At 42.4% G+C, this 27699-nt stretch overlaps 1 protein-coding gene across 17 annotated transcripts in view; it reads right to left on the reverse strand.

Moving 5' to 3' along the window:
- LOC119453741 (protein kinase C, brain isozyme) overlaps positions 1–27699 on the reverse strand; it is a 295662-nt gene that overhangs the window by 45704 nt on the left and 222259 nt on the right. For 4 of the 17 annotated variants that reach the window (XM_037715801.2, XM_049668390.1, XM_049668398.1 and 1 more), the window contains exons 3-10: positions 24115–24197; positions 22858–22969; positions 20416–20544; positions 17659–17815; positions 10433–10727; positions 6688–7218; positions 5632–5820; positions 3816–3956 (exon numbers count right to left, since the gene is read on the reverse strand). The exons of 3 other annotated variants lie outside the window; for them this stretch is intronic. In XM_037715801.2, coding sequence (XP_037571729.2) covers positions 3816–3956; positions 5632–5820; positions 6688–7218; positions 10433–10727; positions 17659–17815; positions 20416–20544; positions 22858–22969; positions 24115–24197 — 1637 coding nt within the window. Of the gene's footprint in view, positions 1–3815; positions 3957–5631; positions 5821–6665; positions 7219–10432; positions 10728–17658; positions 17816–20415; positions 20545–22857; positions 22970–24114; positions 24198–27699 lie in introns of those variants that run through there. 10 more of the 17 variants (XM_049668397.1, XM_049668396.1, XM_049668392.1 and 7 more) reach the window with 10 other exon arrangements.

A 27699-nucleotide genomic window follows, 5' to 3' on the forward strand; every position in this document is an offset into this window, starting at 1 on the left:
GTAGCAGCTCTATTTTTTATTTTTACGCTACAAGCAGTGATGTTTTTGCTACAACTGGCCCTTTTACATGAGGCTGTGGCACACAAATCCTGCAGCAGCTTTTTTCTTTTCCCATACCTTCTGATCTTTTTTCAGCAATCTTATATTTGGTGTTTTTGGAAAGCTAGTCATACAGCAGCCATTTAACCTTGGGAAGCCTGTTTGTAAACAGGCTCTGTTAATGACAATTAGAGATTGCATTGAAAGATGATCCTAATTGTCGCTGATAGCCGTCTTCTATCTCACTAGTCAGTACTGGCGTGGTACCTAATTATACTAAAATTATTATTCCTGCCGTAAACATATGCACCTGCATTTGACTATTCAATACTATTCCATATTAAAAAAAACATTCTCCCACCTCTATTATTCATAAATAGTATGATTAGAACCTAAATGACTCATACCAAGATGGGGCATCTGCTGGATTGTTTACAGAACATTTCAAAGATGCAGACTATGTTGAAAGCACAGATTCATGACAAGCATTGGCAGAAGATCACACAGGAAGCTATATACGAGTTGGGAGAGTGAGGTAAAATGTTTGATTCATGCTAAGCCACAATAAGCCCATGACAGCGTGTTGAAGAATGAATTGGTAACCACACTGTTTGCCCCCCAAATTCCAGGAGATCCAGGACAATGCAAGAAGACACCTGCGCACCATTTTACAAAGTGCGTTCCAGGAGGCTTTCCAGAAATGGAAGAAAAGATGGGAAGAGTGCATTGCCAGTAGAGGGGACTACTTTGAAGGGAACAGCCCTTAAAATGTTGTACCATAAGCAGTAAAGGTGTTATAGCAAAAGTTTGGTTTCTCTTGAACACACCTCGTATGCTGTACTCTTGCCGAGGGGTGACGCTACCACCACCAAGTTACTGCTACTCCCTCCACTGCAGTTTATGGAAGACAACAACCATCCGGTTCTTTAAACCAGACAATAACTGTATCGTCATAAGTGAACATTTTAACAACTAATAAGTGACCAGCTTAATAATTTTAAGCGTAAATGCGGTAACTGTGCATCAAAGAAATATTGAATGTATGAATATGTACAAGCAAGGAAAAACAGGTAAAGGTGACAATACAGCCAGTAGCTGTCTTTTTGATGTTGTCCTTGTGTGACCTTGCATTGATACTTCGAGAGCAAGACATGACCGGCCATACAGAAGCCATTAGAGTTCGCTTCATTACTGCTAGAGCAAGGAACACAAGCAGTAAGCCATGTCCCCACACGGAAAGCCATGAGCCACAAGCCACCAAAGGTAGAATAGTAAGCACATCCTTCCCATGAAAGGCAGTAACACAGCCCTGTACCTTTAACAATCCACCTTAACATGAGAGGAGATGATGTTGCAATAACTTTGCCCAAAACTACTACAGTGGAATCTCGATACGATTCTGCATAATGCGTTTTTCGGGATAATACGTTTTTTTCTTTTCCTGATAATATGATTTGATTGGATAATACGTTGGATGATGCGCTTTATTTTCTGGTTCCCATGAAGATCGTATCAACGAGATTTCACTGTAGTTCAGTTTCCAGTCGAAGATTAAAGAGCCACTGAAAGCAAGCCCTAAGCCTGGCTACAGAAAATCATTAGCACCCTTAAAATACCTTGGCATCTGTTTTTCACCCAAAAATATATTACTCGCTGAGAAAATCTCCATCAAAAACCTCTCAAAGATGTCTGGCATGTTTTGTCAATGCAGCACAGGAATTCTGCACTGTGCAGTGATCTATCGCGCTCTTACGGAAATGTGAAACGGGTCAAATTTGCTTCAGATTCGCATCACTTCTCGATCACAAAATTTCTATTCAAAATGCTGCATACCTGGGTTGGTTTTCTGCATAGCAAATGGTAGGAAACAGCATCGAAACAGAATGACAGCAAGGACAACAAGACATCCTGTTGTTCTCTCTGTCATTCCATTTAAACACTTGTTTTCCAAGAGCTCCACTCTATGGAAAGCCAACACTTTGTGTATGCACATTTTGAAGCACTAAGCTGGACCAGCTTAGCTTGACATAATGTCCACCTATAAAGTGCATTTAACATAGCTGTGGCTCCAACCACATCGTTGTAGTGTCTAGAGTGTGCGTGTTGATGCAATCTTCTTCGAGAATTATTTGAGCTGAAACAGCAGAACTGAAACCTGGTCAAGTTGGCAATTATTCATAAAACTCTAGCAAGCACAAAGAATGAAGGACACAGGTAGTTTGCAGGCTTGTTTGCAGCGCTTGTTTGTCAACTACCTGTGTCCTTCGTTTTTTGTGTGCACTACAGTTTTACCATGAGCTGAAACAGAATGAGAGTGTGTCCTGCGTGGTAGTAACAGTTTCGAGGACAACTCCAACGAACGCTGACACTGCCATGTCCACGGTACCTTTTTTTGTGTATATGCATTGCCATGCAGACAAGTGCTCCCAGGTGCCCGATACGCACAAATACAATATATGCTCTCCTCTTTGCTCCCTATTTGAGGTGTGAACACGCAGTGAAAACATCAAGATGGCAACATCAAACTGCAGCGGCACAAAGGCTCCTTTGAGTCAGAGGGCCTCTGAGAGCAATTACACAGCCCCAATCACAGTTCTTCACACACATATTTCTATTGACAGGGTGATTAGTGCCACTTAAACAAAAGCAGAGTTTAAAAAATTTGGGGCATGTTGAGTTCGCCGAGTCACATGCAAAATTCTTCAGTCACATGTCCCAATTTTCTGTAGTTGTTGGAATTCAAACTTCTTCACCAAAAAAGAGTTTGGTTATTATTCTTTGATTTATAAGTTTCTTTTCATTACCCAAGTTTCATTCTACCAGTGATTGCTTAGCCGAGATATTGTTGAGATCAAAGATACCAAATAATTTTTTTATCTATTGTCATCTATGCTTTTTCAGATATTTAGCCACCTACCAAATTGATTCTGAAAAATGTTCGAACTGTATTTTTGGCATAAGAAGCTAGACAGTGAAAAGATTTGTTGTTGAAGACGTTCTGCTCATTTTTAAATGCTTTAGCACAGCTCATGCTGCTTATCTGGGCCTGTTTTGAGAACATGTCACTTGTTTTCCTAAATTCATCTAGCCAACCTGGCTACTACAGTGTTCCCGCTTGCAGTGGCGAGTTTCACATGTTTACAAGTGGTTCAGTTTTAAACAGCTTCTCATAGAGCTTGCACGTACAGTGAACCGAGCGAGTCATGTCTGCATGTACAAGCTAGTTGCCCAGCAGATTCCAGTAGGCATCACCAACGTGTGCTCTAGGCAGATGTGATTGAGGCTGTACTTTCATGGATGTTGCGAGTACAGTGCATGTCACATCTAAAGACCTAGTCAGCATTTCAGCCCCTCTTTAACATATACATCTAGCATGCAACGCCAGTCACTTTACTCTTAAAGACTTCATCTGCGACATATGAAAATGTGAACGTTAGTTAGCTGAGCTGTGGCCTCTAACAGTGCCATGTGCCAGACGACAAGAGGACGCAAGGCTTGCCCACAGTCATCTCGGGGGGCTGTGGGCGGTGTATTATGGGGACACATTGGGTGACTGGTGCTCTCGCCTGTGCTGTATTCTTAACCGATCCCTTTCAGTGAACACTGATTGGCTAAGCCAGAGGGCAGGTTGCTCATCGCTCCAGCGTGGCACTGCACTGAACGCCACATCAAGCAAAAGTTAATGCATCCCCAAAAGCGATCGATTGAGAATACGGGCCAAGCGGCTCTGTGTTGGGAAAGAACTGCTGAAGTGGGCAGATGCAGGCAGTACTCACAATGCGGGGCTTGAACGGTGGCTGCACCTCGCGGTTCTCAATCTTGTCCCAGTCGATGCGACGGAAGAATGGGTGTGTCCGCACATCCTCCTCGCCCGATGATCCACAACCCAGACGCCGTGCCGGGTTCTTGGTCAGAAACTGCGCAGCAGGTAGACCAAAGCTGGGTGAGCTGAGTGGCTGGTGAACAACAGGGAACGGCTAGACGCATTTTAATTTTATGCATCGTTTATTTCTAATCTTATCACATACATCTTCTACTTTTGTATTATCACCTCTATGCTCCTGCTTATTTGTTTTATGCATATTTGAGTATTATAGGCATTATTACTCTTGTTCATGATTTGTTCTGTTCGTTTCACAGATTGCAACTACAGTAGAACCTCCTTTAAACATACTGGGAAAAAAATATGCAAGAAAAAGCATACTAACTGGACAAACGTATGACACGAAAGTCACTAAAAAATTTGGCAGACTCAACTATAGTCAACTTCTACCGAATACAAAGCGTTCCGCGAATCACTGCCGCACAAGACACCTATGCGCACCAACCTGATGGGACCAGAGTGGACCGAGATGTGCTTTGTTGTTTTCCAATTCCGTAACACAGTAAGCCGATGACGAGAAAAAAAATTGAGCTGGTGATTGACGCCGGTATACGATGCCACCACTAAAACATGACGTTCACATCATGCTGCCTGCAGCAGGGCGTGACGGCGCGTTTGGATTATCGCCTATTAGAATCGTGCAGTATGCTTCCCATGGCACAAGGCCACACACGCTGTGAAACAGGTAGGTGAAGGTGAGGCACAAAAAAATAAACAAACGTCTGATTTTTCCAACTTCCTAGGGACCGCGAAAGTGGCCGTAAAATTGGGCAGTCCGGAAAAACGAATGCATGCTTTTAACTGCTCTCAAGGGCTCAAATTGCTGCAGCCAAGTCTGAAATAGCTTTAAAAACTCGCCAGTACAATTATCAAGTGTCTCAGGGCCCGTACTATGACAGGAGATGGCGCATGCGTGCATGTATAATTAAGGGACACATTTCATGTCCCATGACAGTGGCCCCTTTGCACTCTTGCTATGCTTTCTACGCAGTACACTGCATATGCTTGACCGCGTAACAACACTGTACTGCAGCGAAGCTGACTTTTGGGAACCATAATATGCAATGCTTTAGACCCTTGTCATGCTTTCTACTCTTCGGTGCCATCGGCGAGGATGACGAAGGCGGAGTCAATGCCATTGCCGATAGTGGCGAACTCTTTAAATGAAGAACATGGCACCAAACAGCAGGAAGCTTAATACCGACCCTCCAAGCAGCTAGGCCTAATGACAGCACAACACGACTAGTGCGGCTGCCACGATATTGGCACGCCGGAGCGCTATTTCGAGGCTGCGAGATAATCGAAATGGCTGCAGTGGTAGCTTCAATTAATACTGTTCTGGATCTGCTGTCATGGCAAAAAGTCCAGCAAGGGTATAACTCCTTCAGTGCGAACGATGTCAGCGTCTAAAATTTGAGACACCCCAACGCATTGGCTCTTTGGGGTACATGTTGGTGCTGCAAAGGCATCTGAATTATCAGGCATGTTCAAAAAATCCAGAGGCCAAAAAATTGGTCAATGATTGTATATTAAAATTGTGTTTGGAAGAAAAAGCAAGAAAATAGTGTTTTTCCAAAGCTCAAAAAAAAGACAAATAATAATAATAAAGAAAGAAAAATAAAGGAAGCAAGAAAGAAGAAGGAAGTTAGAAGCAAAGCAAAAAAAATGCTAATTAGCAGGTAACTAGAACTTTGAATATATGTCCAGACCCCTTTGCAGGCCTCCTTGGCTTCCTTGGAGAGCGCCTTGGGGTAGGAGACGTTGTGGTCCGTGATGGAGGCAAACAGTTCTTCTTCGTCCTCACCATCAAAGGGTGGCTGCCCGACCAGCATCTCGTACAGGAGCACTCCGTATGCCCACCAGTCCACCGACTTCCCGTACGGCTGGTACAGGATGATCTGTGTGCGAATGAATGAATGAATGTATTCCGAGGTCTTACGTGCCAATACTACGATTTAATTATGAGGCGTGCCGTAGTGGGGAATCTTTACTGACCACCAGGGAATTTTTACTGCGCGCCCAATGCACGAGACATGGGCATTTTTGCATTTCGCCTCAGTAGAAATGCGGCTGCCACGGTCGGGATTTGATACACGTGACCTTGTGTTTAGCAGCCCAACACCATAGCCGCTAAGCCACAGTGGCGGGTGATCTGTGTACGAACACATACACAAGTGAGACTTATACTTAAGCTTAGTCAGTGCATTACATCGTGGTCAAGATAAGCTGAGCACATAGACAGTACACAAAATCCAAAAATGGAGTTGTCTACTTCAATGTGATGGTTTGCAGGACATTTAGAGGACAATGAATCTTCAATAACCCCCTCTTATGTGGCGTAATGAAAAAGTTCATACTCTGAAATGCTTGGAAATTGAAACTTGCAATGAACATGGGAGCTATGGAAATTAACAGCCAGACAAGTTAAAACTGTTCAGAACTTTCACACTCACTATCATTTATGGATTTGGAGTGGGTACAGTAGATTAAAGAAGATGGTACATCGTAAATGGCAAAAGAATATGGTAAATGCAAAATAATACAGACTTGCAAGTTCTTGTTTTTATGGTTTGCATCCATTTTCACCAAGTTTCTCACTCGCTTTCTTTTTCTGATCGGTATGCACAAGTGAGTTTGCATTCCGAATTTTTTGTTGCGAGTACAAAGCCCATACTGGCCGATTCTTTTGTTGTCTGTTCCTTCATGCTATTTGGTTCCTACGATGGCTAGCATACCAACTCACCAAACTCGCCCTTTTGACCCACCTCGGGGGCGATGTAGTCAGGCGTGCCGCAGAAAGTCTTTGTGGTCTTGTCCCCCTGGATGCCCTCCTTACACATGCCGAAGTCGGCGATCTTGATGTGCCCGTCCTGGTCTAGCAGGACATTGTCCAGCTTCAGGTCGCGATACACAATAGAGCGCGAGTGCAGGAAGAAGAGTCCGACGGCAATCTCGGCGGCGTAGAAGACAGCCACGGGCTCCTTGAACTTGCCGCACTGCTGGATCTGAAACATGAGGTCCCCGCCGTTGACGTACTCCATGACGAAGTAGAGTCGTTCCATCGTCTGGAAGCACGAGTGCAGCTGCACGAGGAATGGGGGCTTGGTTGCCAGCGCCAGCACCCGCTTTTCAACCATGGCACATTCGACGTCATCGTCCTGGATGATGACATCCTTCTTGAGCACCTTGACAGCGTACAGCTCGTCGGTGCCTCGCCGCTCGGCCAGCAGGACCTTGCCAAAGCTGCCCTTGCCCAGCACGAGCAGGAAGTTGAAGTCGGATGCCCGGATGACGTCCTGTGCAGAGAGGACAGCTCAACTCGGGGGACGCATTCCTAATCAAGCTCCTCACTAATCACTTTCAGTGACAAACTTTTTAGTACATACCATGTGATGTACACAAGTGCAGTCAAACCTCATTGTCACGAAGTCACGTCAGAAGTGATAATAACTTCAATACATTCGATGTCAGTTATAGGCATACATTCGTTACACGCTGACATCAGCAAGAAACATTACATTTGCTTTGTTTATTTCGTTTTATCTGTGTCATATCAAAATTCAACTGTACTCTAAAAGAACTTGTTCTTGGGCAAGTTGGTGTCTGGCTAGGTTTGCTATACACTAGAGGTGGTATGAATACCAACTTTTTTGAATGCAAATATCGAATAGTCATATGCACATGCATATATTTAGCGCAGGAATATTTATTTCAGTAAAATTAGATACTGCACCTGTACTTTAATGTTTAATAAAGAGCTAAATGTCAGCGACAAATCAACTTTAAATAGAACATCACTGATTGTCATTCAAAAAAAGCACGAATAGCCTCTCAATATACCTCAAGGCTAGTCGCAAACAAGCTTTGGCAGAATGAATTGCTACTGTAGAACTAGCTTTCCAAAAACATTAAAAAATGGTTGGCGAAAAAAAGGTAGTACGTTGTGGAAAAACAAAGGAAAATTAAACTGTCGAATGACTTGTATGCTGTGAGCAAATGTAAAAGGGCTCGTTGCAATGAAAATGTCCCTGGTCGTAGCTTAAAAGGTATAAATGCTACATGGCTAGACTGCCAAAAGTACTAAATGATAAAATACAACCAAAACTGAAAGGTTGACTTGTGGGCTAGCTGCCACTGCAAAACCAAACACAAACCTTGCATGATATATTGTTTCTGCATTGCTTCAAAAATTTTGAAGCACGAAAGAGCCAAGGTTAGTTTTGCAAGAGATAAATGGCTATTGTAACGTTGGATCCGTTAGTATAATTTATTCTGTAACTATGCTGCAGTATATGAAAACAAAAATTAGCCATAGTCAGTATGGGCATTTGGGATGACTAGCGTGTTCAGGGTTTTGATCGTAGTTTTATATGCAATATTCGAAAGTAATACGTATATACTGAAGGGCATAAAGTAATTTTATGCAGGATTTTGTAAAGCAAAACGAGAATATGATAATGAATACAATCTTTTACCGGTAAAATGATAAGCATAGGGTAAGCAAATCTAGCCAAATCCATTGTTTTCAAGTAGAGCAAAGCTCGCAGCACAGTATTTTGTGCAACAATAATGTGCAATAAGGTGTTGGGGTGCATAAGTTCATAAATGGTAATTACGAACATAATATGCAAATGCACGCAGTTATTATATAGAGTCCGAAGTGCATGTAAAGGAAGACATGAAGTAGTGTATAAAGTATTGGAATTTTCTCGTGCATATTGCAGTAGTAGTATATAGTGCAGTTTCGTGGATGTATTTATGCCAGTGCACTTGGCTGTCAAGAGAAACCACTAAAAATTTCATCTCAGTAACTATTTGCAAGTGACAGATACTGTATTAAAGTTTAAAGATTTAGTGTTAATTATTTGGGTGCATTTTGCGGCAAAGTCAATGCAGTTACTCTCAGCTAGGTTTGCTCAAAGGCAATTAGATTCATGCCAGTTCGACAGTTTTCACAGAACATCATTAGCTCTTTTGTAAAGTTCAGTTTCCGCATCGGCTGTAAGCAGGAAAGCCTCTGCCCTCACGCTCCAATGTGCTGGTATGTCTCATCCACACAAAGTGTTTGTTGTGCAGGTGGAATGAGTATTTCGGAGCACAGATGTTCCCTTGTGTGTTCCTTACCCTTACTCCTTGATGCGTGCACCAGTATACACTAAATGATATGGATGGCTTGAGTTGACGTCACCCTAGCCACCATGCTGGAGGACCAGCATGGTGAAAAGCTGTGTCTGTGACGTAACATGATTATATTATATATATATATATATATATATATGCCTACTACCAGCACAACAGGGCGCTTTTTTTGTGAACATGAGGTAAGTTAGACAAACCCTGTTCCTTCAGTGCACGAAACAGATTAACCGATGGGGTTTAATGTCCCAGTGCAACACTTGGACTCTGAGAAGTGCCATAATGGAGTGTTCCAGATTAATTTTGACCACCTGAGGGTTCTTTAACCCCTTCCCTGCTGCATATTAGTACTCTAAATTCTGATCAAGAATGGCCAGATGATATTTAGTGACACCAGTTGCCAACATGTTTATCTCCTTAGAATTAATAAATTCGCTTCTGCTCGTACTGTCCCTTGGACTATGTGCTGCCATCTACAAAAAGCACCAGTAAGCACATTGACAAAGCTAGGCTTGTCCGTGGTATTGCTAGAAAATGCAAAGTACCGCTAACGAGGTGAGCGTGTCCTTGGCCGTTTTCACCAAAAATCCGTGAATGAATGCAGCTTGTGCATGGCACAGAAGGGGTTACTGTACACAAGCAATGAGCCGAACTCGTCCAGCGCTCTTTTATCTTTCACACAGCGCTCAAAAATGTTTAAGCTCGTCTGTTGCTCTGTGCTTGTTGTAAAAAAACCCCAGATAGCTCAAGAAGCCTGTTAAAGAATGAAATTGTGAACATGCAGCCAGAACATGTAGCGAAGCCCACCTGTGTGCAGTGAAGCCCACTTTCATTACAGTGGGAAGAAAATTATTTTCTAAGCAACTTTATAAGTCCCTCAGAGGCTTGCTTCTCGCCGACCAGAAATGGGCCATCCAGCAGGCCCACGAAGCAGCCGCCAGGTATTCCCTGTCAGTCCCTACGTGGGAGGCGCTCGCTACATGCTAAGCGCATCCTGCAGGACCTAAATAAAGTTTTTCCAGTCCAGTCCAGTCTAAGCAACGTAGTCTTTCTGACAGACTGTTCTCTTGGTCTTGCTTTATATGATCAACCGAATTGATTGCATGCGAAAAAATAAATTCACTTTTTCTTTTGCACATTCTTTTTTCATTATTTTTGCCATCCTTAGTAGACGTGAACTTAAAGTACATAAGCGTTTTTGCACTCCACTCACATTGCAATACCGCTGCCATAGACGGGAATCAAACCTGGCACCTCATGCCTCGCAGCTGAATGCCATAGCCACAAAGCCATCGCAGCGGACATGTGGTCCTGTGCCCCCGCCATCTCTCTATTCAAAAGTGCAGAAGTCCCACAACCATGTGACTTTCTCACCTGCTTGCCCATGTTGTGAGGGATGAGGTCCGAGGAGGCCTGCGGTGTCGGCCGTGGCCTCGACGGGTGATGATGCGTGGTGCTCTGCGCGAGCGCCGGGTTTTCCGGTGGCACGGGCACATTGTAGAATTCGCCCTCCTCAGCCGTCAGAAGCTTGAACCAGCCTTCGGCCGGTGACTTAAGAATCTCCGAGATGCCAAACGAGAGGGAGCCCATGAAGTCGTTACGCGACGTCCGGTCCCAGTCCCACAGCTCGATAAGCAGTCTCCGATCTTTGTCGATGGGTTTCAGGTCGCTGCAGCGATAAGAAAGCAACAACCACACATCAGTGCCATCAAATCATTCGATTACATTCCAGGGCATTGCGTACCAAAACCGCTGTCTGATTAGACAGCTTTAGCTTGTCCATAAATGTATTAGCACTTGCGAAATACCAGGTTACTGAAGAGGTATATGCCAGCAACAATGCTGGTAGCGACATCTCATGACACACAGTTTAACCAGAGCACACAAAGCTAATACTGCAGTGACCTACCATATTCTACTTAACTGCTGGGGTAACGCACTGGTACCGACATAATTGTTAAAGTGCAGCCCTCTTATGATTTTGTTTCAATAGGAACAAACTTTTCAAAAGCACTGTAACCGTCACAAGATGTCGCTACAAGCTTTGCTACAGCCGTCCACAGCTGCAGTAACCCAGTAATCCGTAAACGGTAAAATGTTTACACACATGCTAAAGCGCTCTGTTATGAGTTATGCTGTAGTGGGGGACTTCCGATTAATTTAGACCACCTGGGGTTCTTTGACGTGCACCTAGATCAAAGTGAACGAGCATTCTGACATTTCACCATTATCAAAATGCGCCCACCATCGCTAGTATCGAACGCGCGACCGCAAGCTTGGCAGCGCAACACCATAGCCTCTAGGCTATCATGGCAGGCCCTTACCACTATCAACCTGGAGAAGAAAACCAAAACCACAGTGCAGGCCTCATCAGCGGGGTGTCAAATCTGATTTGTTGAGCAGAGTGCAAAGGAGACACACAAAAGAAAAACAAAAACAAGATGACACCAATGCCGTGCAACCAAAGAAACAATGGCAATACAGAACAAGGCAAAGTTTTCTTGGGCTGTCGTTAACACTGAAAGTGTGATGATTGTAGCACCAGCTCCACGTAGGCGATTCTTCTAACATGAGAAGTGCGAGTTTCTGAGGTATCATAGGTTACGCCATCAGAACATGGAGCTTAAGCCTGAGACCTGAAGTCAGATGCACAAAATCCAAAAAAATGCGATAGACCGGTAATACAAAATGAAAACATAATACAATGTGTGGAAGGGGAACAGAAACATAAGATTGACATATCTTAGACAACTTTGGAAGACGTGAGTAATTTACTCTGCAAAGCAGTTATCGGTAGAACATCAGCAACAATGAAGACAAGACTGATATTGACAACACTGCTTTGTTAAACATTGCCAAGTCTTTTTGCCATACCTCTCTTAGTCTGGCCAGCCAAACAATATTGAGTATTACACTACTGTTGCAGACCAGTGCTGTGCAAATGTTAGTAACAGTTCCCTAGGATGCTACTGCTTTGTGCAGCAATACAGTCATCATCATCATCAGCCTATCTTTATGTCCACTGCAGGACGAAGGCCTCTCCCAGCGATCTCCAATTACCTGTATCTTGTGCTGCCCTTTTCCAACTTGTGCCTGCAAATTTCCTCATTTCATCACCCCACCTAGCTTTCTCCCGTCCTCGACTGCACTTCTCTTGGTATCCTATAACTCTAGTGGCTTACCGGTTATATACCCTACCCATTACATGGCCTACCCAGCTCCATTTCTTTCTCTTAATGTTAACTAGAATATCAGCTACTCCATTTTGTCCCCTGATCCACACCGCTCCCTTCCCGTCTCTTAACGTTAGGCCTAACATTTTCCGTTCCATTGCTCTTTCTGCGGTTCTTAACTTGTTCTCGAGCTTCTTTGTTAACCTCGAAGTTTCTGCGCCATATGTTAGCACCGGTAGAATGCAATGGTTGTACAGTTTTCAACGAGAGCTAGCTTTCAGAATTGTATAAAATATTGACCAACATAATTGCCTATAGAATCAGGGCAGCATGTGATTTAAATCAACGAAGAGAACAGGCTGACTTCAGGAAGAAATATTGTCATGTTGCAATAGATCCCATCCATGCCATCAATCAGGCAATTAAGAAATCTACAGAGTACAATCAACCTCTCTACCTGGCTTTCATAAATTATGAAAAGGCATTTGATTCAGTAGATATACCAGCACTAATGGAGGCACTGCATAACCAATGAGCACAGGAGGCATATGTGAATATGTTGGGAAATATCTACAAAGATCCCACATCTACCTTGCTTATCTACAAGAAAAGTAGAAAATTTCCTATCAAGAAACGGGTCAGACAAGGAGACACAATCTCTCAATTGCTGTTCACTGCATGCTTAGGAAAGGTACTTAAGCTATTAGAGTGGGAAGGCTTAGGAGTGAGGATCAACAGCGAATATCTCGGCAACCTTTAGTTTGCAGATGACATTGTCCTATTCAGCAACAATGGGGAAGAATTACAGCAAATGATTGAGGACTTCCATCGAGAAAGTGTGAGTGGGGTTGAAGATGAACATGCAAAAGACAGAGGTAATGTTCAATAGCCTGGCAAGGGAACAAGAATTCAGGATCACCAGTCAGCCTCTAGAGTCTGTAATGTGAATATGTTGGGAAATATCTACAAAGATCCCACATCTACCTTGCTTATCTACAAGAAAAGTAGAAAATTTCCTATCAAGAAACGGGTCAGACAAGGAGACACAATCTCTCAATTGCTGTTCACTGCATGCTTAGGAAAGGTACTTAAGCTATTAGAGTGGGAAGGCTTAGGAGTGAGGATCAACAGCGAATATCTCGGCAACCTTTAGTTTGCAGATGACATTGTCCTATTCAGCAACAATGGGGAAGAATTACAGCAAATGATTGAGGACTTCCATCGAGAAAGTGTGAGTGGGGTTGAAGATGAACATGCAAAAGACAGAGGTAATGTTCAATAGCCTGGCAAGGGAACAAGAATTCAGGATCACCAGTCAGCCTCTAGAGTCTGTAAAGTACATTTATCTTGGTAAATTACTCACAGGAGACCCTGATCCTGAGAAAGAAATTTACAGACGAATAAAATTGGGTTGGAGTGAATAAGGCAGGTATTGCCAAATCCTGACTGGGAGCTTACCACTTTCATTGAATGGAAATGTAATACAGTATAAATCTATTTTGACTGATTAATTAGATCCTCGTCAAAGGTGAGAGCCCGCGACCATACATTTCTATGGGCCCAAACTTCCGTTATTTTGATCCTAAAATTGACGTTCACAGGATAATTCATACTTGACCAGTGAGCATGCATGAGCCTGACCCCTTCAGCGACCCCTTCAGCGACCCCTTCAGCGACCCCTTCAGCGACCCCTTCAGCGACCCCTTCAGTGACCCCTTCAGTGACAGCGTCTGTTGCAGCGGAGCTTATGGGGCTGTGAATGCACTGAACACCCCTGCTTTCCATTTGAAAAAGCCTATTTTTGGTCTGCCTTAGAAAGATTTCCAACTAATAACCATAGCTCACAATGTCTGATTGTGGTATATACCTGATTCTCACACATTTTTTTCCCCCAAGACAATTGGGCTGAAAATTGCCTGCGCAGTGCAATCGGACAAGGTACCGAAACCACCTTTGCGGTGGTGGTATGCTTTACCGCATAACTGGGTGTATTGGGGTGAAGCTTACCCTTAAAATTCCTGCAGTGAAGCTGACTTTATGAAAATGGCTGCCATTATGCAACACATATTAGACCCTTGCCCATGTTTTTTAATTAAAAATCAGGTGTGCGTTAGATTTCTCCTTTTCTCTCTCTCTCTTTTTTTTGTAGGAGCTTTAATGTCATTGCTACTTACTTTTGAACTTTGGACACACAGATGGGCGGTTGCACATTCGATTCGGGGGTCATGTTAGAATCTGGCAAATATTGCCAAATGAATCAGTGGCAAGTTTTGGCGTTTTTTCTACATCTTTAATTCAACCCACCGATAATTCGTTCACATTCATCGGTCCTGTCAGGGCCGAATTAATTGCAGTCGACTGCATCGGTGCCTTGCAAAAGGATGCATGCAGTAGAATTCTCTCGGTTCACTAAGTGCCTGTCGCTCAACACTTATTCCAGAAGCTGGGGCACACAAGCAAAAGCAAATCACAAATAAGTGCAGCTGAGGACTTGGGCTTCAAGACATAACAGTGTCTCAACCAAATGGCAAAAAAAAGTGCTCGTATGCCTGCATGTTTATGTTTTCTAAATGGCTTCATTTGCCCTCTTAAGTTTTACATTATGCAGTGCAAACCCACTAGAATTCATTGGCTTTCAAGGACTAATGGTTGTGTGCCCCTCTCAGCTGTGTTTCATGTGCAATGCAGATGCTAAACGACTGCCTACAGCCAACACACTCATCTAAGTCTAACACGAATGAAGCAACACGGTTAAAAAATTGTGAGAAAGAAAGTATGGCACGTTTTGTAACATATCTTTTCTGTTCTCTCTATTTTCTGTTGACTTGTTTTTCTGTACTTTTTACTCATCTCATGATGACAGCTTTCATGTAGTGAGGAGTCAAATGGTGGGACGCAGTTGTAACAGGTTATATTTGTACAGATAAGCATGCTACGCAAAACATGCGAGATGTGACTACTGACACAACACCTGGTGCCAAGAGTAGATAGACTTTTATCAGTAGACAGACTTAATTTCTTCCTAATTTTTACAGTAGCCAACATTAAAGGTCATTTCCTAGAGAATACACCACTTGCCTACAGCTTCTAATTTGGTTTCATTATAGCACTAGAATACTCATTGAGATAAATTCAAATAAATGAGGCAACCAAATTCTACATTTCATTCGTTATGTCCAATTCATTGTATCCATGTTTAATATACCAAAGTTTAACTGTACTATGCATTCAGCCACCGCAACGAGTCTCACCAGTCCTTCAATCAGCACTCATAGCTCCACATTCACCAACTAGCACTATTGAAGGTTGTATAGTTATTTCCACACACACTTCAACCTTCGCACCCCTCTCCTTTTCAACATACCCCGACACATAACCCAAAGGATTCCAGCAAATTTACACTGCCATATAAGACCAAGGTGAAAACTAAATTTTTCTAGACTGTCAGATGTACTGCATCGTGAAAGCTGTAAAATATAAAGTGAACTTGAATGCTTTTTATTCAGCACTACATCATCATGAAACCATTGGTGATGGCATCAAGAAAGCACATTCAAATTTCACATTTCCATCTTACATTTCAATTTTATTTAATTCTGCCATCATGACTGTGTAACTTATGGTGGTAAAAACAATAAATAAATTTCACTCCAAATCTAGATATGTTCCACATAACTTGCACCAAAATTTGAAAATATGCAAGTGCCACAAAGCTGGACAGAACCAAGGTAATGTTGTTTGCCGTCACATGGAACAAGTCATACTATTTTTTTATTTTGCCTAAATACATTATTAGTTATTAGCAAATAAACTGCTCAAATATTAATATTCAAAGCAAAAGCGTCAAAGAGAAAATTGTAGACCATTCTGAAAAAATACCCATCCAGCTTTTCTGCCCCTCAATACTTGCTACCTAAATGTTTTTCCCAAGCCGATTACTCACGCGCCACTTTTTGGGAAGTGGGATAGAGATCGCCAATCTCTATATGGTTCATGACATAAAAAGCTACGAACAGCTAGACAAAGGCACAAGGGTATCCTCACACCTATGTTCATAGATGCTCTCAGATAATGTTCTATATATTACATGGTGTGATCGATATAGAAGGTTGCACAGAAGCTGAAAAAGCACTGCGAGTGCTCGTAGAGGCTGCCGTCATTAGAGGTTCGACCCAAATGCCAGATAGACATTACAATTTTCATGGAGTGCAATTCACTGCTAGGACCACTCCAAAAGGGTTTGTTAACATTCAATTTCATTGTCATGCAGTGATAACCTGCTCTACTGAGCAAGCTTTCAATATATTGTGTGCTGGCTTCTCATACAACTCAAGTAATTAGAGCTGTTACAAGTGGTAAGGGACGTTGCGTTCTCCAGGATCATATATTTTGTTTCCTAGTGCTTAAGAAGTGTACTAATGGGTTTCTACTGTACAGTTCTAGTTTGACGTTAGCGTAATAGCGGGGTTAAGGGAAATAGCATTACCGTTCCGCAAACGAACTTTGCAGAAAGAGAGTTATAGTATAGCATGATAGCATAGTTTACGTGCGGGATGCTATTCCGTTACACTTGAATTTCGCATACATAGGGCACCTAAGTCTATGTGTGTGTGCGTCCGGAAAGTGCGAGAGGCAGTGCAATGGAAGCCAGGAGCGCGTTGTATTTTTACTTCCCATGTCCGCCGGTCTGCAGCAAAACAGACAAGTATAGTACAAGCTGTATTCCGTAGCCTCCGAAATGTTCCCATCTCAGAGGCCATATGCCATCGTCGTGCCTATCGCCCGACTTTACCGACAGGTGGCGCTCGCATCTCGGAGAAAATCTTTCTTGTTAGGCTTAGGCGCGCTCAAAACGCAAAGCGATCTCGAAAATTCCTCAAGATTAGCCATAACACTCACTCGGCGAAGCGGCATGAAACTAAGCAAAAGCCGTTTATGCAGTCATTTGCTACGAACGAAGTGAATTCTACAAAAACGACGCCAAATTCAGTTCGAAGCGGGCGACCGGGACCGCCTCCATGTTTTACGTAAACTACGTATACCATGCTAACACGGTAACGTTAACTGAAAAATAGCGTGCAAACAGTAAACAGTATGGATCGTTCAGCGTCCTGCGCATGCACATTTCGATCCCTCTATTCCGGTACGACCGTTATTCCGGTAACCACGCTAACTAAAACTGTCTAGTATTAGAATGGGTATCAGAGAAAGGAAAACACAGTCGAGCGCGGCAGAGGATTAGACAGACTGATGAAATTATAAAATTTGCAGGCAGTGGATAGCTTCAGCTGACGCAGGCAATGCCAACTGGAGATCTTTGGGAAAGGCCTTTTGTAGATGCAGTCAATTAATAGAGTCTGACAAAGATGTTTATGACAATGCTTGCTACTGCTCTTGCAGATCATGCATCAAAGGTGAGTGTCTCACAAGACGAGTGTCTCATTCCACTCGGGGTTGAGGCAGGCCTTGATGGTCTTTGTCTTCCGTTTGGCCGAGTCACCCATATCGGGAATCAGCTTGAGCTTGACGTAGGGGTCCGACAAGCCATTGGGGTCCATCGGGATCAGGTTGCGTGCCTGCCGCACTGCACAGACAGGGGTGGAGGGGGTATTCTACTCAGAAATTCATGGATTACAATGGACAAGTGTGACCTGGACTGGCCATTTCACAACACAGTGGCTGCTTCAAAGGCCTGTTAGCAATAAAAATCTTAAGTTCAATTAGCCACTTATTGCCTCAACTTTTGAATGCCTCAACAGAAACGCTTAAACTGTCTCCAAAAATATTCATGTTGCAAGGTTAGAGAATCGACAATGTGTTTCCCACTATCTGCTTCTAGAGAGTGAAATTAGTGGGCTTTTTATGAAAAACAAATAGGTGTCTGACAACGCCTTCATATCTGCATGCTTGCATATATACATCATTGAACTTCTTTTGACTCGGAAGGCATACCATCTCACATCTAAATGGCTGCTTGTAAAGTATTTGTACTACTGCAAAGAATGAAGACTGCAATTTGTACACATGAACAAACGCAGCTGCAAAAGTTTCTTGCAGTGTTCAGCCTTGTTGGAAACTTCGTTTTTTTAAGTGAGGGAGGGTGGCAAACTTTCATGTTTTGTTAGACAACTACACATGCCTTCCAGATCAGGCTTCCTTAAGCATGCATTCTGGTTTAAGAGCTTAGAACCAGTGCGTTATGAAATCGTGGCAACCTGATGAAGAAATTAAGTTCTAAGTTTACAGGTAGGCGAATATCAACTTTTTCTGAGAGGAATACTAGTAAGAGGCAGAAGCATATATTTACAGCAGGAATACTTAGTTCGGTATAATTATGTACGATGCCTGTACCGACAAGTGCAAAAAAGAAAGCGAACTACCAGGGAGAAAGGATCAGCTTTACATACAAGATCACTAATTATCATTAAAAAACCTGCACAAACAGCCTCTCAACAACTTTACAGCTTGGTTGCAAACAAGCTTTCTAAGAATGATTGGCTGCGGTATAATTAGCTTTCCAAAAATCGCTACATACATAACTGCTACGAAAAGATCAGAGTTGAGGAAAAAAGAAAATAAAAGCTGCTGAAGGACTTGTGTAACGTAAACACATGTAAAAGGACCCGCTGCAAGGAAACATCAATGGTTGGAACGTACGAAAGATAAAGCTGCTACATGAGGAGACTGCCACAAGCACTAAACGATAGACCTCAAGCAAAAATCACAGGTGGTGATGTAGGCTTTGATCGCAATATTGAAAATGGACCTTGCATTACCTATTTAGTTTCTGCATTGCTTCGAAAACTTTTTTTGCCATCGTTTCCCTTCTGATAATTTGCGCTACATTGTTTAGCAGATAGAGAAGAGTAATCAAACTTTAACAGTCGGTTGCTGTGAAATATTTAGTTACTTTCGAATGTTCGAAAATACCGAATAGTTTCTTTTCGAATGTGAATATGAATATAGTTGGTGTACAATATTCGACTCGTATCCTGTTCCATGCCTGTTCCATTCTTATGCATGCATGTTTGTGTTATCAAAGTATTTTGAAACTATTATGTGGCAAAATAAGTACACAAGGAGGAAACAACCGAAAATCAACACCTGTGCTGTGCCAGGTGGACTGCATGAACATCTATTCTCCTGTATCAGCCAGAATAGTGGTCACCAGGTCTCACTAGACAAAACAATGCTCAGGTACACAAAAGTAAACAATCTACGCAAGATCGTAGAAATTAATGTTCAACTTCTATCACCATCTCAAAGACATTTTGCTTCACAAAAAGACACTGACAGGCAAGAACAGCATCAACAGTGCCCAGCCAACGACTACTTGGTGCAGCAACAAATGTGCAGAAGCTTCACCCCCATAGCTTTCTTTTTTTTTATTTCTGCGCATATACTGAAAATTAAGCAAAAGCAAAAGGCTCAACAGCCTCATGGAGGCTATTGCTCTGACTACAGTTTGGCACGCAAGCTTACTATAAATAGGTAAGCAACACTTCATAAGCAAAACTTAAGACAAGTTAATTTTTATATACAACCTATGCTGTCTTCATAGGTATAAGGAATGTGAAACGGTAATATATGTATTAACACAAAACAAAAAACAACTCCACAAACCTATACAGTCAAGTAACAAGAAAAAGACAACACTGAATACATCTTTCAAGAATTCATGAAAAAATTAGCAAATTTTTTTAATGAAGTCAAACATTTTTACTTTTACTCACAGAAGGTGATGGCAGTGGCCTATGCTTATAATAGGACAACATTCGATTAATTATTCGAAAGTTGCTAACATCTGCACAACCCTACACGATATTGCCGAATTCGCCATCTTGGCTGCTTTGATTGGTTCAAAACATAAGCACGGAGAAATTCGTCAACATGGCGGAATTTGAATTAGGTATAGAATATGCTGCTGTTCATAGGTGGTTGTAACTTTTGGAGTTCCTATACTCTGTACGCGGAGGCAGTATTGAGAATATCGAGAAGAACTGTACATGCAGTACAGCTTATCATTCTGTACATACAAAAGCAGCTAGAGATTTCTCCTTCATGGTCAGAAAAGTTCGTTAGCGGGCATAGCAAGCGACACTCACTGCATTCCTGATGTCTGCCGAGAGGCAGCACGAAAAACACGGGCATCGAGTAGCCTGGTGTAATGAACATGCAACGCACCTTCACAGGTGAGCCGCGTAGTGGTTGCCGAAACCTTGAGGTGGATACGCCCTCGCCGTTCGGTGTGGTCGCAGCCACAAAGGTTCGGCACACTCTCTTGGCACCGTTTGTGCACGTTCATGTCGCACGCTGCATGCAGGAGAACACAAGACACACATTCAGCACATCTCCACACACGCCGTTTCTTTGCACCACAGCAGCTAAAGTATGAACCACAAGATCGGGCAGGGCAGAAACTGGGAACGGAAACCATCAAATGCTGCCCTGCTGTCAAAGTAATTGTCAGCAGATCACCCATCCTGAACATGCAAGAAATGGTGCAAGGTGACAGAAGACATGGGTGGTAGTTTCTGTCATTACACATGATGCATCAGTCAGAGTTTTCTATTAAGATGAAGCTTTAGCTAAGGGCCTACTCCAATGTCGCCAATTAAAATAACACAGAAATTATTTTGAGACAATTCCTGGACCAATTCGAATGAAATTTATTTCATTTCAGAGAGAAAGTTAAATTGTAGTGACTTTTGCAAACCAAATATATTGACTGGGGGCCGTGAAATTTTTAAAACGATTTTTAAGCATGGTGACCACACTGAATACAGGGCAGTCAGTGCACGAACAAATTTTCGTAGTTCCTGAAACTGGTGTGCTGAAACCATGGTCAGTGGGACAATTTTCTACTCCGTCATAAACAGAAAGTCAGTTTTGTGTTCTTTTTTCTTTATTAGTATTTTTGCTTTCGTTTTTTCACTGGAACAACCATTCGTATCCTTCTGGATTATAGTAAAGATCCGTCCTCTTCCTTATATCACTGAAAAAATGCATGGACACCTATGGGAGCGGACTTGGGATAGATGTCTCACTTCACTATTGGTCTATTATAAGCAGGTTCACTATAACAAGGTTCCACTGCATTGCAATTTATATGTTGGTAAGCATGCAATGAAATGAATCAATTGTGAACATAATAAAACAGTTGCATTAAAAACGTGAAGCTAACATGAAACACAACTGAACCACAAAAAAAAAAAAAGCTTCAATAAGCCGTCTAAATAAATTCATGCCAAACCATATAAAAACTGACTACCCCCAGTTCCCATGGTGGAACTGCAACATCCCATTTCTCTCAGGTAAGCTTAATAGCATGAAGCTGTGATCTTGGCAACGAATGCAGCCATCAAGCTGCCATATTTGGCAGATGCTTGCAAGTAAACGTTATGGCACTTGCCACATTTAACATACATTATCGCATAGCTAGCAAGGTGGAGCTATGACCTCAGTGTCACAAGCATTTACAATGTTGGAGAGGTATTTGTTCCATAACAACTTTGCATTCATATCTGCTGATAACATCCTTGCAAGGAAGCATCTTCTTAACAGGCGGAAACTTTCTGTCCATTTCATATTTCCGTAATAAAGTGCCTCATGGCTTTAATAATGCTGTTACGGCACTGGTTTCCATCTTTTGTTGCTCTCTGTTCTATCAATTTTTCTTTTTTTTTTGTTTATGTGTCTACCCTAAAACACCACTTAAATTTCTAAACCGAATGTGCATAAATTGATTTTACAATGTACTACACACACTGCTGCAGTGCAGCAGAGAGGTAGGTAACAAGGAAAATCAATAGTATAATGCTTTCTAACAAAATCTACACGTCTACCTTTCTCATTACGATAATGATCGATTTACTGCACTTCCTGTGCCTTTCCTGTCTGTGCATGCTTCAACCTGCAATTGCTGAAACTGAGAACACATGTCAAGGGACAATGTACAAGCTGGGATTCTCCGTACAGCTCCGATTTCGTCGCTAAAATGACAGCAATAATGTTCAACAAGCAAACACAACACACAATGCGTTCATGCATGCTGGTCTCAATTTTTCTCTTAGCACACTAGCCTCAGCTCGCTCCTCTGACTGTGAGGTCCACCATCATAGCATTGCAGATTGAGTTGTGTACATGAGTCTATTTGAAAAGTCGTGCCAATGGCCTACTGTTCTGATCATAGACCAAGCATCAGGTTACGTGATTTACTGAGCCATTCATTCATTCATTCATTCATTCATTGGATGGAAAGATTGGCCTGTTAACTAATAAATGATTTGATTAATAATTTTTTAATGCACCACTGAGTCAGTCAGTGATGATGTAGTGGGGAATGAATTTGACCGCATGGGTTTCCTGAACCCACACAGGTGTTCTTGCACTTCGCCCCATTCGAAATATGGCAGCCACAGGTGGAAATCGAACCTATGACCTTGTGCTCAGCACCAGAATGACATGTCTATACTGAGCCACCAGAGAGAGTGATCACACGTATGGCTCTTGTATGGGTTCGAACGAGGAAACAATGAAAGTTTCAGAGGCGCGTGCAAGCATTCACTGCAGCGAGTACAGCAAGTTCCACGTTGCATTCCACCGTTCGAACGAGGAAACAATCACCTTTGCATTTGTAGCCCTGATGGATGAGGCCATACAAGAGCGAGCCACAGTGGTCGCAGAAGGTTGGACTGGTGTACGTCTGCAGCACGAACTGATGCTTGGTACGTGCATCCTGCGAGGGCCGTGCCAAAAGAAATTACGAACATGGTTTGACCGGGCTTTGCAATCCTGCATGCTAGGACTTGATGTAACAGACATTTTTTTCCCAGAAAGCTTCCGTCACATAATGCAGAAGTATACATTCTGCTGCTATGCTGACCATGCCTCAAGCATTGACTGGCTTCGAGTGCCTATCAACCGTGGCCCTAAATCAGTTAGTGAAAAGCTTAGTACCAACAGCCGACTAAATGTGTGATTATCACATTTACTGATGTGTGCCACCGCTAGTAATGTGTTGCCAAAACAAAAAGATTAAATTATTTCCCCTGCACAAAAGTTTGGGCTCTTAATATACAAATCACGTGTAGTATGTGCATGTTCTAAGTACATGCCAGCATAGAATATTTACAGGCTCTTGACTCTGTGGCAGTGTCATGTTGATAACTGGCCATGCTCAGTAATTTTGTTTGTACTCTCAGTTCAAAAATTTTATTGCTTGAACATCGAGACATTGCCCACGTCTCTTTCCTCAACAAGTTAGAAGCCCTAAATGGGAGGGTGTTGTCTCAGAATGCTCTACAAAATCTCTGCAACACTACTTTGGCCAGAGGAATGTGGCTGTCCTCCTGCCATGCAGTTCAAGTAATGACAGTACATGAAAATAATAGAAAAGACAAATTATTCTCAAGCAACAGACCTGCAAGCACTATTACCAACTAAAATTTATTTAGATCTGAAAGGCATTGTGTAAGCCTCATGCACAGTTTACACAGTTCTTCCCCACACATAAATTCTTCACCATATTCCTTAATATAAGAAAACCTGTGTTTCTCCAGTGAAGGTACCTTTGCTTCAAGCCCAGATCATGCTTAAATCACAGCTCACACTCACAACCATTAATGTGTGTTGCGAAGTGAGCGCTACCAGTCTTATAGTATAAATTTTGCACATGCTTCCTCATACTGTCATGTCATGCAGCAACCGGTCAATTCAGCATGTGCCGAATGCACGTATGAACTGCCCTCCTGCGCTGAATAAATTTCAATTGGCTCTGGTATTTATCTCTGTTTGTTCGTCGCATACAATTTTTGTGCCTGTGCTAACACGGAAATCAAAGCAGCAACTAGCCCAACAAAATGTTTTGATGAACACACTCACGTCCGAATCGACGCCCTTGTCCTTGCCGGGACATTTGAAGGTGACGAACTCGTGACACCGCTTGTGCACGACAAAGCTGCATACTGCGATGAACAATGTGGCCAGACAACAGGGTAGCCCTCAATTAGTCTGCAGCTTTCATTCTCAACAGGTGGAAGCCACACTGGTGGACTTACAGCTCATGGTGCACAGAATTAGACACAAGAGCAAGAAAAAACTAATTTAGTTCAATAGAATAGACATTTGGGCGACTTAATTGGTGTAGGTTCATTGTTATTTGAATACTATAGCAACTTCGTTCGATTGCATGACCATTATCCACCATCGGATAATCAGCTGATTAATTAATAAAATAGTCAAGGCATTCTCATCTGGAAGAACAGAAGTAGCTGCATTCGCCATCCATTGGCTGCATTTGCTGAAAAAGATTTGCCTTACCTGGATAACACAGGAGTGTCACGAGAGATTTTTAAAAATTGTTTTTTATGTGGTGTGTGACTGTCATCCCTTGCACATCTGTGCAAGGAATATAACAGCTGAATCTTGAAGGAACACATAGGTGGTAATAAAAGCAATGTAGACACTTCTACTCTATGCTGATGACCTTATTGAAGTCTGTCCAGGTGAAATCCTCAGATTGCAGGAAGATTCAAGCAAACTTTGACGGCATCAACTTGTGGTGCATGTCTAACAATCAGTCTGTCTCTTATCTGTAAATGCTAAACAATGCTTGCGTCAACATCTCGCCTTTTAATGGCACCACAGACATTAGCACTTCAAGGTCAAGAAGTTCACACAACCACCCACGATTGTATTCAGGGCGTTACCATTGACCACTATCTGGATTTCCAATGGCACATTCCCGAGGTGGTCCCAAAGGCATGGTAACTGCAGACTAATAAAATCACCACATCTTTGGAGAGAAGACAAAAAGCCCAGCAAAAAGCAACCCAATGCCTAATATATTCTAAAGGCACAAAATTGATTATTGCAGGCATGCATAATATGCACTCAAATGCGAGTCCCATTCCATAATGCGGCCATGCATAATGCATTGTGTTTTCTGTCACAGGTCTGGCTGATTGTGCATGTGGGTAATAAAAACAGGTGGTAGTTAGCATTCTGTTTGTCCTTGGTGCCTGTTAAGTCGCATGTATGGACCAATGCTGTTATTGTTATAACTACAGAGCCACAAGCAAAGACAAGGTGCCTGCACAATCTTCGCAGTGCATGTTCAAATCTTATGTTTGGAGCTGGATTTGTAAAATTTCCTTTCACGTAATGTGGAACCTCCCAGATACATTCTCCACACATGCACTTTTATGTATTATGTTCATGGAGGGGGAAAAAAGGAAGACATACAATTAGGTTTATATATTTTTAGAAATAAGTTCCTCCTCAGTTATTTTTTTATTTATTTGTTCGCACCCAAAATGCACTAAACAGTTTCTGTTGTGCTGAAAATGTATTGATATGGTGTTGCAACAAGGGAACTGTAGAAACGAGCTGGGAAGTTCGAAATGTGTTGGAATATATTGCATACACTATTCATTCTGTAAAAAAAAAAAAAAAAAAAAAAAACCTGAGTACGCTTAAGCTTCGCATTTAAGAGTGGAACGGGATAGCATTATTGGACGCCGTTGAGGCCGACACCGTATATTCTGCGACATGGGGCCCGATCAAAATTTAGAAAGGCTCGGTTTTCAACATTCCCCTCAATGTTGCCTAGAACCAAAGTACAGCAAAACACCATCAGAATTGGAGGACGCTTAAGCTTCGCCTTTAAGAGTGGAGCGCGATGGCATTAAAAAAATCCCTGCCTGCTTATTAGGCTTTTTTATCATATATTCAAATTACAATCTGACGCTATCACATCTGAAGGTTGTGGTTAAGTTGTACTTTACGATTTTTCTGATGAATTTTACAGTGAGAAATTCACTAACGCTTTGTGCCACACGAAGGACCTGCTCGGTCGGGGTGGTTCGCGATGATGCGGTTCACATGAGCATTTCCGCCAGAGGCCGATGCTTACGCCGACGCCAACACTCGGTTTTAAGAGAATTTTATGTCATACACAACTGTTCAACGTTGGTGTTTGTGCCTTGACACATGCTGACAAATTATGGAATGGTCTTCCTAGAGATATTGTGGTGACAAGCGATCCTGTCCTTATTTATACAAACTCCCCATGGTGTCTTACTTTCTATAATGATGCCATTTCTGTGCTGTCTTGTACATTTCTGCTAAAAAGTACTTATATCTTTATTTACATTGTTGAAGTTATTTTTGTAACTTGTTCATCCTTGACTTGCTTTATTTCCAATGATATTTCTGATTGTTCACTGTGTACGCCACTACTCAATGCTTCTGTGCGAGCCTGTAATGTATTAACAGTATGAATAAATTCTTGAATAAAGCCGCCTGTTATAGAGTGTGGCTAGAGTGTGTATTTAGTAGGGCAAGCATTATTTGTAAAAACTGTGGTACTTGTCAATGGACATCCATTGATCAGCTAAAGTGCAGTCTATAGATAAATAATGAGGGAGTGTGCAAATATTGCCACACATACTTATGTATCTTTTCCGGTGACCGTCTTTCAACGGCTATCAAATGTTAAAAGTTATCGCTCATCGTAACACGCACTTTTCTGTATTGGAAGTTTCTCAAATGTTATCACTCGTTCTATGTGTTGCCTATGTTGTAACCGAGCCTTGTGTAATCGACTGCATGTGCGACGTGAACGGTGGTGTACATTCTAGAACTGACGCAAGCACCAGTGATTATGCTGGAAGGTTCACCGAGCCATTTATAGACGATCAGCTAGTGTGCTCGCCGCTACCGTGGTGCTGAGTGTCACTGGTTTTTCTGGGCACAAGTTCGCCCAATAAACGGTTATTTTCGCGACTTGTGTTGTGCCACTTGGTGGCTCACTGTCACTACAACGTGACAATATGTATTTAAATTTTGGACACTTATCGAATGCTCTTTAAAGTGAAAGCATATGAAAATATCGCTTTTAGTTATGATCTCACATGTGGGGTTACTTTGACCATTAGAGTCTCATTGTCATGAAAAAATACCTATGCAAGTAATCTACCAGGTTTTACAACTCTGTTACAAACAACCCATAAACTGTATGGTAACTATTCGCTCCACTGAATAGATTACCAAATACCAATTGTAATATTCAAGGAATAAATTTTGTACCACCCGTGCTTCTAATTTCTATAAGTATATCCATTTTATTAACGAGAAAACCTGTATTGAATTCAATGGTTTAAGCCCCTATTTTAGAGCGTAGCTCTTAGGCGCCCGTTCCTGCAGCGAGCGTCAGCGCTGACACTCATAACCCGGCTAACGAGCACAGCAAAAGATAAAAGAGCGAACGTGGAGTGCTGATGAAAGATGGCGAGAGCGAAGATAGTGCGAAGACGAAAGTGCAAGAGGAGGGTGCAGCGGAGGCATGAGAAGGAAAGCGGGGGAGGAGATTATGGCAAAAGGGTAAGGAGGAAAGCGGAATGACGGCGGCAACCAGGCATGCGGCGAGCGTGGAAACAAAGCGCTGGCGTGGGCTTCGGACCGACT

The sequence above is a fragment of the Dermacentor silvarum genome, chromosome 5, assembly GCF_013339745.2.
Source record: "Dermacentor silvarum isolate Dsil-2018 chromosome 5, BIME_Dsil_1.4, whole genome shotgun sequence".
NCBI lineage: Eukaryota > Metazoa > Arthropoda > Arachnida > Ixodida > Ixodidae > Dermacentor > Dermacentor silvarum.